Source organism: Antechinus flavipes, chromosome 1, assembly GCF_016432865.1.
Source record: "Antechinus flavipes isolate AdamAnt ecotype Samford, QLD, Australia chromosome 1, AdamAnt_v2, whole genome shotgun sequence".
In the NCBI taxonomy this organism is placed as follows: Eukaryota; Metazoa; Chordata; class Mammalia; order Dasyuromorphia; family Dasyuridae; genus Antechinus; species Antechinus flavipes.
In genome coordinates, this window is record NC_067398.1 from 236,344,753 (window position 1) to 236,358,941 (window position 14,189).

A 14,189-nucleotide genomic window follows, 5' to 3' on the forward strand; every position below is an offset into this window, starting at 1 on the left:
ATTTTGAATCCAGTGAATTAACCAGTATGAATCTACCTAAGCACTATCATCTAGTTCATATTTCTTATCTTTATCCCCATGAGAGACTTTGACAAATGCTTTGGTAAAATCAAATAAGTGTATTAATAAGTATATTATGCAGAATTTTCTTGGTTACACTATTAAAAAGGGTTACCTTGGCAAAACCTATTTTTGATGGCACCATCACTTCTCTTTCTAGGTGCTCACAAACATTCCTTTAATAATTTGTTCTAAATTTTGGCAAAAATTGGAAGTCAAAGCCACTGGCCTAAAGTGTGAGGAACCATCTATCCCTATTCATTGGGCATTGGATTGCCTGACAATATAGATCCAGGCTATGAAATGAACACACACTTCTAGGACTAAATAACATTTTCCCCATAAACAATATAATCACCTTAAAAAAGATATAGATGAAGAATTATTCATTTTGAAACCAAATTAGTTATTTTAGAGCAGTAGCTTTTGTGACTATTGAAAGTAGATTCTAGTAAAAGTTTTCAATCAAGTCTATAAAATTTTTTAAATTGTTTTGATAATTTTATAACTAAATCTGGATTAATAAAAAAATACCCTAAAAAAATATTTAATTTTTGCGCTATTTATAATCATGTGAAGTGTCAGCCAGGTAGAAATAAGCCAAAGTAAATACCAAGAATATGTGGATACTTTTACTTCCTTTACAGATGAATCCCCTAGTTTCTGATGTGATGATTTGGTACTGATTATGATCAAGTTTGTAGTTTAGTCTTGTTCTTCTACCCAAGAAAAAGTATTTACATGTAAAATGTTTGCTGTTCCATTTGTAAAAATCTCTAGATAATTTTAAGAGCATACTTCTTGCTTTTTTGTAGTCCTAGTTCTTAGCATAGTGCCTGGCACATAATAAGACACTTATTAAGTGCTTATTGACTTGAGTTTTGGAATCAGGAACTCCTGGCATAATAGCTTGTTCCACTAGTGCAGATTTTTTTTTTTTTTGTAATTGAGTTTTATATAACTTCCTATGACTGAAAAGGTTGTAATTTGTTCATAGTTACACAGCTCATATATGTCAGAGGTGAGATTTGAACACAGAGCTTACTAAATCTAGAGTCAGTAGCCCTCTTTTATATATTGTCTCATAAAACAAATAGAAAAAAAAAAACCAGTCATGTGAGCACTGTTCAGATAACTCCTTTATAGAAGCTCCTTGAGGAGGCTGATGAAAACATTGCCACTATTGATCCCAACTTTGGAATTCCTTTTCCGTAATTGTTTTAGAAGTCAATTTATAAATGATATAAGAAAGTATTTTATTATTTACTACTTGATTATACACCTTTTCTAATACCACTCCCCTTTCTCTCTTCTCTAATGTTAACCTGATCATCTGTCTTTTTTCACAAGACTTTTCCTTAAAAGACTCCTAGTGCTAAAAGCATCTGATAGATTGAGCTCTCTTGAAAAATGACACAAAGCTCCCTGCTTCTGGATATCTGAGAATGCCACCTGAGGCAGGCTAGAGAAGTACATAACTTAATAATTTGAAATTAAAGTGTTGCAGTTAATGCTGGTTTCCATCCATTGAGTAAGATAGGAGCATAGCTTGACAACCTACTGTTAAGCCAGTTGCCCAATTCAATTCTTACTACGATGATGCTTATAGTTTCACATGATCATTTCATGAAAAAGAATCATGTGAATAAAGTACTTTGTCATATAGAGATACTCCCTTCTACCTGACACGGAGGAATCTTAGGTAGGGCATCTTCTAACTTGTCAATGCTTATTCCTAGGCTTTAGTTAAATAGAAATGAACTTGTTTTTCTGACCTCTCTTACATGTCAAGCCTAAAAGAGGATCCGAAATTGGGAGCAAATTAAGGCCCTAGCCAACCTTCTAAAAGAAGAGACCTTTTGACTGTCAAAGGCTTTTGGAAAGAAACCCTGAGAAAAGGCTACCTGGACTGATCAATTTCCATATAGGAACTATCATGGAAAATAAGTCTCATTGCTCTTTCCATATGTACCCACCCATTTGTGCTTCCCCATGACTCCAAAGTACTTTGATGAGTCTATAATTTTATTAATATGGATGCCCTTCCACAAGTCTATGTTGCAATCCATGTGTCTTTTTTCATGTGATTCCTGACCTTGTCTTTAAAACATTCAATAGAGAAAAATTAATGGTATAATGGCAGTTGACTTATTACCAACCATATTCTCCCAAAAGAATGATGTATGCACAGTAAAGTGTTGACCAAACTGACCAATCCTGAAAAAAATCTATTCATGTCCTCAGACTTCCAGGCCTGGAAAGCAAAATATTGATAAAGGGTTTCAATGCATTTTCTTAATTATCTTATTTGAATAGTGCAGTCACCACAGGGACAACAAAGAAATGTATATTTCTTTCATCAGATTCACCATAGAAATGTAAATTCACCTGAGAAAGAGGAGCACACATACTTAGAATGTCTCATATTTAGAATAACCTTATTTTTCACAACTGAATTTTGGGAACCAGGATTGGGAACAGACAGGAAAAGATGAGAGGATTAAAAATGTTTTGAAATGACCTTGAATAGTTTTCATGGGGTTAGGAGGCAAGGGAAATAAATAGATATCTCAGTTTTTCTCTGGGTTTAAATGAAGCTGAAATGAAACAAGGTCCAGTTATAAATTGGATAAAGTTAAATCTAGGCAAAAGGTAGACAAACCTTTAGCCAATAGGACCTGCTGTGGAATCATCATCAAAGACAGAATTGCTTACTGCTTCAATCATCACACAAAGTACAAAACAAATCCATAAATAGAGCTTTTAAAAGCAGTAAAATAAAAAGTGATTCTGCAGCATCTGAGGTGGGATGTTTCACTGTCATTGTGAAGTCTTTAGAAGTATTGTGATTCATTCCTGATTATTCAATTAAAAAGGGAAAGAGTATTAGAGAGTCAGCAAAAAAAGTTTTTCTCTAGCAAACATCAGTCTCTACAATAACTAGAAGCCTACGATGCTAAAGGAAAACAAAACTGAGGGTTACTCCCAAGTCTCATATTAGTTAAAATACAGGTTTGATTTATTTAAGATCAGTAGATCTAGAGAAAACTATCTACAGTGACTCATTTTATAAGCGAGGAAACAATACTTGGTAGGTTAAATAGTCTGTTGCAATTAGTATAAATAGTAAGAAGCAGAGGTGCGATTTAAACCCAGATCCTCTAACTCTAGAATCAGTGCTCTTCCCACTATATTACACTTCCCTTTTGGAAATTTAAACTATCCTAAGACTATGTGAAACTAAATCTCATATTCCATGGAATGATGACCACTTATCAGTAAAGAAAATATAATCTGACTTATAGCCTTGTCAAAAAAAAATTTTTTTTTTCATCTTCTGTAAGTTGTATTCAGTTTTAGTCATCCCACTTTAGATGGTTCCAAGCAGGAAAGAGCAAATAGTCTAAAGACAACAATGACCAGACAGCTCTTGTAATGGTAAGTCCTTTCAATAGCAGAATCTTGCTTTATGTCTTGAATATAGTGGTCCTCCATAAAAGTTTATTGGACAAAATAGCAAATAAGTGAAAGAACAAAGTTCAAGTTCCACAAAATCTAAATTGGGCTTCCTAATAGTGAAAAAACCACATTTTTGTTTCTTACAAGACCCACAGTCTGAATTTTATATTCTTTACCAGAAAACAAGAAAAAATGTCAGAAATGTCACAAGTAGAAGTAGAAGGGTATTCACAATTAACAAATTCACAAAAAAATGTCAGAAATGTCACAAGTAGAAGTAGAAGGGTATTCACAATTCGAAACAAAGTCAACAAAGGACTCCCATCTCACTGGTAGCCTACTGTAGATCTGCCATATCCTTCTAGAAAGAAAGCACATATTCTCACTATCTACAGTGGCACTTGTGGATAGACAACCTAAAGTTATCCTATATTGCTTCTAGTTAAAATGTCATTGTAAAAGATTCCACATTAATTTCAGCAAAATCTAAAAAGGGATCAGATAGGACAATTAAGATCAAAGTGAAGCAGTTAGAAACTCCATCTAGTTCTGAACTGTTCAAGAAAATAGCTAAGAGCCTTCCAGAGTTGTGAGTAATGATATAACATGTAGGCCTGTACCCAACCCAGTTTTGCAGATGCTTTGGTTAAGGACCAGGGAGATAGAAGCCAGAGACAGTTTTGGTAATAGGCTTGAATCCAATGGGGCCTTAGTCCCAGGCCATCAGAACATCATGGTCACTTTGTAGGAAAACAGGAGGAAACAAGTCCAGCCAACTCACTGGGGTTGTACCTGCCAAGCTAAGAATCAGACATGACTGAAAATGAATAACCAAAAATGTAATCCCAGGCAATTACACTATTAAAAATGAATTTTTATTGACATTTTAAAAACATTTTTCCCCATGTATCTGACATCTGCCAGAGGGACCTTTGGGAGAAGCTCCTGAGACATGATCTTGATAAGGAGGCAATTCATTGCCAGTCTTTTGGATACTGTTAAACTGTATCATGACATCTGGCAGTAAGAGCATTTCAGCTCCTTTGAATCCTATAAGGGTCATCATGAGCTCTTAGGAGTTGTTCCGTATACAAGCTCTTTTGAGACTCTCTAGGTCAGTTGTTGGAAATTGGAGTTGCCTGAACCATTTCATATATTTAGTACAAAACATCAAGATCTCTAGGGTCACAGAGGAAGGGCAAAATGCTATTTCCTTTCTACTGATAGAGATGAAGATCCCCCAGTACTTTGCTACATTAAACCCCCTTAACTATGGCCCAAGAAGAGGATGGATGGCTCCCAGTGACTTAAGGAAAGTGAGCATTGTCACTCCAGGTAGCCCTGGCCTGAGTGAGTGGTATGGGGTTATCAGTCTTACCAATGCTTTTCTTCTCTTTTTCTCTGGCTGAGGCTACTTAGAAGTGGTTTCCTTTCACCTGGAAAGAGGTCCAGTACACTTTCATTATTCTTCTCCAGAGCTACTGAACTCTCCCTCATCACTGCCACAGCTTGTCCAGCAGAAATCTGAGGGAGGCTCCACTTCCTGAAGACACCACTGATCACCACTACGTTTACGACATGTTGTTGCCTGGGCTGCGTGAGGCCATGGTGGAGAGGCACCTAGGTTGGATGATGGCCTATAAGGAATGGGGGAATTAACCATAAGGAAAATCCAGAGTCCACCCAATTAAGGTTTGGAAAATACAGTGAAGGAAGAGAAGAACCTAGATGATTCTGAACACAGTTCAGAATAAATTACTGATATTATCCACTTTAAAAAAAAGAGACCCAGATACTATGAGTTTTGGAGAACTTACATTATTACCTAAATACCCTGCCAGTTCTCATTTAATGGAAAGCTCCAGAGTCTGCCTCCTTTGAGTGGCAACCAGAAGAATGTGCAAGACCTACATCTATAAAGATCAAGCTCAGTGGAGCTTTTGCTAGCATCAAAGGACACCCAGGCTAATTGGTTACTGGTCTTTTAGAACCATAAGCTCCTGAACCAGCCATTCATAATGCCATTTCTGAAAAGCAGCAGTATTTGCTATATTGGGTCCTCCTGGCTGGCTAAACAAATGTTGTTCATAAGGTCTGGAGCTTTTGTCCCAAGTTACCAGTTTGTTAGGAATTTACTTGGTGATATAAGATGGTCTCTGAAACAAGATGGGTCAGATATGAGAAGCTATTATTAAATGGAAATGCTTACTTGATATTTTCAAATGTTAGGCTCCTTCACAAATAGATTCCAACTCCTTTAGAAAAATGGAGGCATCTGGTCCTAGCCTTAAAATCCTATTTTCTTCACTAGCTCAAATGGCCCCATATGTGAATTCCTGGCTCCTGTGGAATGTGTTTCTGCTTCACTGTCCACTATAGGAATGGCATGTGTCTCAGGACTTGAGGCAGTTAATCTGATAATGAAAGATACATTGAGAGGGATCCTGGCCAATATTCTCAGTGGATTGAGCTGTGGACCGTATGACTGTTGTGTAAAAAAGTTTTGAGGGATGGAGTCAGATTAAATCTTAACACTGATTCCTTGTCATGGGTCTCAATGGTCTAAGGCCTGAAGAAAATAGGAACTAGATAATCAGAACCAATGCAAAATTTATTTTTTATAATATATGAATATGTAATATTTTAAACAATACTTTTATGACTATACTATTTTTCTGGGCTTCCTAATTTTCTTCTTTTCTGTTCATTTTTAAAAATCTTAGAAAATGGCCCTCTTTGTGTGTGTGTGTGTGTGTGTGAGATTATGACTCACCATCCTCCACGGTTCAATTACACTGAGGGAAAAGGAGGGAAATAAGCATAGTCAAGCAAAATAAACCTTCATAGTAGCTAGTGATAGTTGTTGAATCTTTCAAAGTTTTTATTCTTTAAAAAGTTATTGTATACATAGTTCTCCTGGTTCTGTTTACTTTACTCTGAGCCAGTTCATCCTATCCAGGATTCTCTGAAACTCCTTTTTTCAACATTAGATATATGGAAATATATATAGTCTAATCAATAAACATTTCTTAAGAATCTCTACTGTGCCTGGCGCTATTGAATGCTTTGTTGTTGTTGTTGTTGTTGTTGTTGTTGTTGTAATTCAGCTGTTCTTTGATTTTCTACTTGTTTCTTTCCCCCAGGTTCCCTTTTAATACCATCTTCAGGATCAGAAAGCTTGTTTTTCTTGTCATTATCTTTTCTCCATAGTATCTTTCATCCCCAAGCTCCTTATGCCTATATAGAAATGATAAGCCTTGACTATAAATTGGATATGGAAGAATAGAGGGAATGAGAAATCGAAGATTCTGATCTTAGATTACTAGGAGTAATAGGTAATTATAAAGATGAAAGGGATTGGAAGGGGGAGAAGATGAGTTCAATTTTGGACATGTTGAAATGAAGAGGTCTGTAGGATATTCAGCCTGAGTTGTCTAACAAAGGCAACATGGGAGACTGGAGGAGACTGGAGAGAAGCTAGTGCTAGAGAAGTAAATCTTTTACTCATCTGCATAGACCTTGTAACTAAAACCATAGGAGCTGATGAAATCACTCAGTGAAATAGGAAAAGGAAAAAAAGAGAACCTAAAACAGAATCTTGAGGGATCGCTACATGTCCTTCACTCTTGTCACATGTCCAGCCTGTCTTCTCTTGTTATACAATTCTTTCATATCACTTTATTCCCATTTTTGAATGTTCCTCAATCACTATATAATGCAGCCTGCTTACACTCACCATAGATCTATTATGTAATACTCATTTTTAAAAATTCTTTAGGGACTACTATATTGTATGTTTCACTGCTATAAAGCAATGTCAATAGAATGTTGGTAAATTTAATGGGGAAAAAAATAGACCTTTTGTTTCCTAGCAAGTAGGGAGCTTTGCAGGTTCCTGGGGTAAAAAAAAAAAAAAGCTGGTCCACGTTCCTCCTTTTGTTCAATTCTGGACTTACTAGTGTCCGCACATATTGTAAATACCACTCTCTGGTTGGCAGGTTAGATTGTTTAAAGCACTTCAAAAAGCTGGGAGACAGCCTATTTTCAGATCATGGCTCCATGATCACTTCTATTTTATTTCATAGATATGAGAACTGGTTGGTCCCCTTACTCCAAGGTATAATTCACATCCCCACTTTGATTTGTGCTACCAAACAAGAGTTTTTGATCCTGTATTCCCATAGAGTTCCTTCAATCCTTTATAGAGTTCTTCACTGACCCATCGATAGGAGGCACCATTGTTAATAGTTCGGAACTCATGCCTCGAATTCATGGGATAGAGTCCTTTTTAATAAATATACAATAAAATTTTCCCTAGAAGTTCTTTATAAGGAGCCAGTCTCCTGGGTCACATGGGACCATGAAATATTTCCCCCATTGGTAGGCATTATATCCCATATCAATATTCTTGAGTACTTGGGACTTCTTAAACTTTGGAAAAATAGCTTAGTAATTCTTACAAGAAAATTTCCAACTCTATCCCCAGTACTGCCAGTTCAGACACAACATAATTAATAACATGGTAATACCACAAGGCATTTACTGGTCAGAGGGATTTACTATCAGAAGGGGCATCCAATGATAATATAAACTCTTCTATTGGGCCCAAGTCATAAAACAAATTGAAACAAAATTTTCTTAGCTTTGTTTTGAAACTAGGTCAAGGCCAGAAAATAATGTGGAACAGTCAATTTGTAACATTTATAACAATTCCACATTACTGAATAGATATAAGAACCAGACCATGGTCTCACATTTAGAAAATTCCCCTTTCAAAGAGAGGAGAAAAAAATAAGGGAATAAATCAAAATAATCTTGTCATTATTTTCCTGGTCTGAAATTCTAATCTCACCAGTAACACTCACCAGGAAGTGTTTTGACATATTGATGGTGCTGGGTGATACACTAGATAGGGGACATTTGGCATTATCCGCTTTCATGATGGACTGCTGATATGTCAGCAGAAATAGTTTTCCCTAGATCAAAATGATCACAAAAGTAAGTTTATAGATCCAAAAGACTGTATTTCACACTGTAAATTACCATTGCTTTCTCCTTAAAGAAGTAGGTATAGTTGTTACTGTGCTAGCATTAATAAAACAAATGATCACTATTTTATAATTATAACACAATACATGATAATATAATATTATCAGGAATATCTTTAGAATGTATCTTACTCCCATTCCTCCTCCCTTAAAATGTCAGCTCCTTGAGGGAAGGAATTGTTTTATTCATTGTATTTATGTCTCCAGAATTTAGTACAGTACCTAGTACATAGAAGGCACTTAATAAATGCTTGTTAATTGGTTATATTTGCTGAGTCCAAAGATACTGGCATTACTTTGAATTTGTATCATATACAACAGTAATTCATAATACATTTTAGAGCAAAAATCAATTATATTATTTTAAAATTATATGAATAAAATAATAAACTGAGATTTTATAAAGAAACAAATCTCAAAGAAAAGGCACAGTTTAAGATTAGCAAAATGGCCCAATATTTCTAAGGTTACAAAGACTGAAAATTTTTTTACTCTTTCAATATTCATGCAGAGGAGATTATCAATCAGCCCAAGTACTTTGCCCTTGTGACATAATCTTAATCCCTAGTCTTTAGAATGGAATTTATGAATCCAAGATTGAAGGAAACGTGACATTTTAAGAGCAGTGTTAGAAAGATCTTTGCTATCTAATGGGGTCTTTTCCCTGCAAATTTCTAGGCAAACTCCTACACCTCATGGCTTCAAGTAAAGATTTTGATTTTTAATATACAATATCAATATCCTACAGGAATTTTAAAAACACAAGTATACAAAATGTATAAAGGTAGTCAGCTAGTTCTTTATTTACCAGCTTTCTCAACATTAAGTAATAACATATGAGGCAGTAAGAGAATTTAAAATTTGCAAATTAACCTACAGTTTATATTGTAGCACATGGAAAATACAGGGCAGCAACAAGGTGATACAGGAGAAAAAGTCCTGATCCTGGAATGAGGAAGATTCATCTTCCTAAGTTTAAATTCGGTTTCAGACACTATTGTGTGATCCTTGGCAAGTCACTTAACCCTGTCTGCCTCAGTTCTTCATCTGTAAAATGAGCTAAAGAAAAACATCATAAACCACTCTAATATCTCTGCCAAGAAAACCCCAAAAGAAATCATAAAAAGTCAAACACTACTTAAACAACAAAATAAGGAAAAAATTTTTTTAAATATTTAAAAAAAAATTTTTTAAGTATCCTCTAATTGTCAGGTTATTAACCAAAGATTCCCTAATCCCTTTCCCTTATCTCAGGCATCACAATGAACTAATACAAAAGTAACAATTTGCAAGGCAGTACTTGGAACCTTTGAAAGAATGTTTTGATCATATAAATGATGTGTTATGTAATAAAAATAATGACGAATAATGCTTCAGACTTCAAAAGCACCAAGTTCATTTCTACTTTCTCAAATCCTTTGACCTGGAAAATTTACTGTACAAATTTCTAGAACAGAAAGTAATGTATAAGCATTCTTTGTACAAATAAATCAATCATCCCATATAAAACCAAATGATTAAAAAAATAGAATTTAGTTTAAAATTACATTTTAGTGACCGAAATGTTATATTGCTTTGTTTTCCTAATACGTCTTGTCATAACAAGCATATTTTCTGGTTGACCAGTTTTATATGCATAAATTCTTGTTAAGAAGGGCATATACATTATATGTCAGTGCACAGTGCAGTCTTTCTTGAAAATGGCTACATAAACATTGAATATAAGTGGAATATATTTCCATCCAGTGTTCAATGTGGATTGCTACATATGCAAAAAATCAAAATGTAGTTCATCACGTGACAAAAGTAAGTTGCAGAAATGTCTACTAAATGGGAACCTTATAGTTTTACTGTGTTATTCTCATATTTAGATAGCAGATTGAAATTTAAATGATATTTCAGTTATATGCAGATAAGCATTTCTCTTAATATAGAGCAATTTGTAAACTTCCAAATAAGGCAATAAACATAACCTGCTGCATGAAAATTAAGATTTATTTTGAATACTTCTGAAAAGTCAGGTTTGTTATAGCTAAATAAACGGACAATGGAGACAAGTCAGAGCAAAGCCCAGGTAAGGGAACTTTACCATCTATAATTTGGAGGGCATTTAAAATGAAGTCACTTTTCACAAGCCTGAGCTAGCATTGAATGGCCAATACTTTTCAGAAATAATAGGAAGCAATAAACTCCAGAGACTATCCATTAGAAAATGTTTGGCTTTAAAGCCTTTTAAAACTTGTTCTATCCTACCTTTATAGACTTCTTGATCCCATGTTCCTTGCACAAAACATTCCATTTTCTAACTGAGCATTTTTACTGGCTGATCCCCTTTTCTGCAGTTCTCTGTTTCTTTACTCTGCTTCCTGATTTCCTTGAGGTCCCAATTAAAATCCCATCTTTTTTCTTTCAATCAAGAAATCAAATAAAATATCCTCTTACATCATCCTCCTTAAACCTTTGTTATTTTATTTCATTTTCTACAGCTTTTCCTAAAAATGACTTCGTTCCCTTGTTTTGTTAATTATTTCTCTCTGATTCCTTTTTAAGACTTTTTTTTGACTCATGGCTCATACACTTAATTATTCTTTCTTTATTCTGTGAGTTTCTCAGGTTGTTATTTTGATACTGCCCTGTTGTAGTGTGTGGTTGATGTGAGTTAGTCACTAGGGATTAGCCTTCTCTGCTGCTAGTTCATTGAGTTATTATCTCATCAGAGTTCTTAGTGTGTTAGACCATGGTGGCAGCCAAAATTGCTTTATTTCTTATATGTATTTTTTATTTTTAAGAAATTTGAAAGGTGCTGAAGGTTGTAGAATCTTCAGTTTTATCTTATATGTTTTGGGAATTACTTTAGTTAGTTGGGTTCTTTACAATGATTTCTTTGTTTTCAATACCTTTTTTTTTTTTTACATCAAGTAATTTCTGAATGTCTTCTTTCCCTTTCCCTCTACCTAGTGAGCTTTCCTTTTGTAATGAAAAAAAAAGTTTAGTCCCATCAACCAATATAATATTAGTTTTATCTGAAAACATATTTAGTGTACCTTGCCCAGTGAAAGAGGGGAAATGCATTTCCTCATCTCTTTCTCCAAGGCCATTATAATTGATCAATTGGTCATTATAACTACCTAGCGTTTAGTTTTATTTATTGTTCTTTTTTGATGACATTGTTGTAATAAATGTGTACATTTTTCTTGGCTCTTGGTTCACTATCCAAGTTTGAAATATTTCTTTGTAACCCCAGAAACCAAACATGTCAAGTATACTGAAATTACAAAATATATATGGTAATGTGAACTATGATAACTTAAAAAAACTACTCAACAATGAATACGATAAAATATGTCCATTCTATAGCTTTTACTGTAGTCCTATAATCATGCATAGGTAACTAATATCAATAGGCTAGACACTATACAAAGGCAGTAAAAAAAGTTTGCAAGAGTTCGTTTCTTTGTATTAGAAGGCAACAGATTTTATTTCTATCTGACTTTTCTCTCTTCTCTGGAAGCATTTTGATCTTTGAAGTTCACTTGGGTGGACTCTGACCATGTCTTTCTCAGTTTTTTTGGTAAAGGACCATGCAGGCCTTGTACAGAGTAAATATTTGTTTAAATTTAAGAAAAAAAATTTTTTTGTTAAATTTGAACACCAGAGAAAGGTAATTTTGAAGAGCAGGTACATCTGACTATCCCAAACAAGGCATTAGTTTTTTTCCTCCCAACCTGAAGCAAAGGTTTTTATTTCAATGATAGAAGAAAACTGTGTATTATGATAGTTTCTCATTCAAGAATCTGTTATTTTCACAAAATTAGTATTAAAAACATACATACAACACAACTATAAATATTATATGTGTGTATACATATATAATACATACAGATATACATCACCTTCAAACATACAAAACTGTGCTTTGTTGATTCAGATGACAGGATATCCCAAAGACTAGGATAAAAGGTGTGAGTCAGCATCTTTTTCTTTTCTTTCATACACATGCCATATTTTGGTGGGGTTTTTTATTTGTTTTATCATGGGAACAGAGATAGTTATACTGAAATAGGTTAGACAAGATCTTTGAGAAAGTTGGCCTGAACTTTTGTGTCTGCTCCAATGGTTCAATCCAGTGTTCATGATTGTGTCGATATATTGCATTTCACAAAACAGGTTTCAGTTCCACTGTCCAACTCAGGCCCAGGTTTGGTCATGCACTTCTTCCTGCACAGTTCAGTCATCTGATACACCAGCTGCTGGAACTACTACTCTTGAATTCCCATCTCAACAAAATGCTACAGCTGTAGGCTGACTGAGCCCAAGCTCACTATAGAAAAACCCCCAAATCTAAATCAACTCAGCACCACACATAGCTCTCACTATTATACCACTGATCTGCATGAGAACTGGTTTTCTGATTACAGTCAAGGAATCATCTCTGGTGGTCACTACAGTGAATAGTAACCTTTTCCCTTTTATATGGACACTGTAGGCCATTCTCACTGCATTCCTGGGTGGTTGAAGTGTAATTCCCTTTCCAAAGTTATTAATGATCTCTTAGTTGTGAAATCCAATGGCCTTTTCTCAGTTCTCATCTCTTTAACCTTTCTGATCATTCTTTCTCTTTCTTGATATACTTTTCTCTCTAGTATATGATATACTTTTCTCTCATCAGCTCCCATGGATTTAAATCACTCATCTTTATGCTGATGATTCTTAAATCTACCTATCTTGCCTCAATTTTTCTACTGCCTCTAATTTCACATACCCAGCTCCCTTTAAAACATCTCAAACTGTATTTCCAGTGGGAATCTTAAACTCAGTAAGTCCAAAAACAGGAGTCATTATCTTTCTCCCTAAACTTCTCCCCGTCTTCTTAATTTTCCTATCACTATAGAAGGCAAAACCACCATCCCCAGTCCCTCAGGCTCACAAGCTAGTTGTCCTGGATTTGTCTCTCTGTTTCACACTCTTCCTCTCTTCCATATCCAATCTGTTGCTAAAACCTGTTGATTTTATCTTTTGCAACATCTCTCCAACATGCCTTCTTCTCTCCTTTGACACTGCCACCTTTCTAGTGCAGGCCCTCCCTCATCACCTCATGACATCACTGTAATAATTTGCTGCCTCAATTCTCTCCCAACTCCAACCTGTCCTCCATTCAACCACTAAAGTGATTTTCCTAAAACACAGAACTAATCATGTCATCCCCTTAGTAAGTAAACTCCAGTGACTTCCTTTTGCTTCCAAAAGCAAATACAAAATGCTCTATTTGGCATTCAAAACCCTTCATAACCTTTACTACCTTCTAATCTTTCACTTTATTTCCAGACATGTACTCTTCAACAGGTCATTGGCCTTCTTGTCTGCTCCACGGCATACTCTATCCCTTGACTCTGAATATTTTTCTTGGCTGTCTCCTTATGGCTTTAATGCTCTCCCAATTCTGCTCTGACTCTAGACTCCTGACTTCTTATAAGTTCCAGCTAAAATTCCACCTTCCACAGGAAACCTTCTCTAACCCTTCATTTACAGTATCTTTCCTCTGTTGATTTTTAAAAAAAAATTTTGTATGTGGTTCTAACTTTGTTTATATTTATAATTGCTATAATTCCCTTTAGACTGTAA

At 35.0% G+C, this 14,189-nt stretch overlaps 2 protein-coding genes across 3 annotated transcripts in view; one reads left to right on the forward strand and one right to left on the reverse strand.

Annotated features, from left to right (window-relative positions):
• The window catches only part of SECISBP2 (SECIS binding protein 2), a 79,045-nt gene extending 72,484 nt beyond the window's left edge, over positions 1-6,561 (forward strand). Inside the window, exon 19 of the mRNA XM_051998187.1 lies at positions 4,996-6,561. The gene's annotated coding sequence lies outside the window, so the exon portion shown is untranslated. The remainder of the gene's footprint in view (positions 1-4,995) is intronic.
• Positions 1-14,189, reverse strand: part of SEMA4D (semaphorin 4D) — a 206,945-nt gene that overhangs the window by 8,426 nt on the left and 184,330 nt on the right. The window contains exon 18 of one of the 2 annotated variants that reach the window (XM_051998256.1): positions 5,080-5,156. The exons of the other annotated variant lie outside the window; for it this stretch is intronic. Within the exon in view, the coding sequence (XP_051854216.1) occupies positions 5,140-5,156 (17 nt within the window). The 3' untranslated portion in view covers positions 5,080-5,139. Of the gene's footprint in view, positions 1-5,079; positions 5,157-14,189 lie in introns of those variants that run through there. 2 annotated transcript variants of the gene reach the window in all.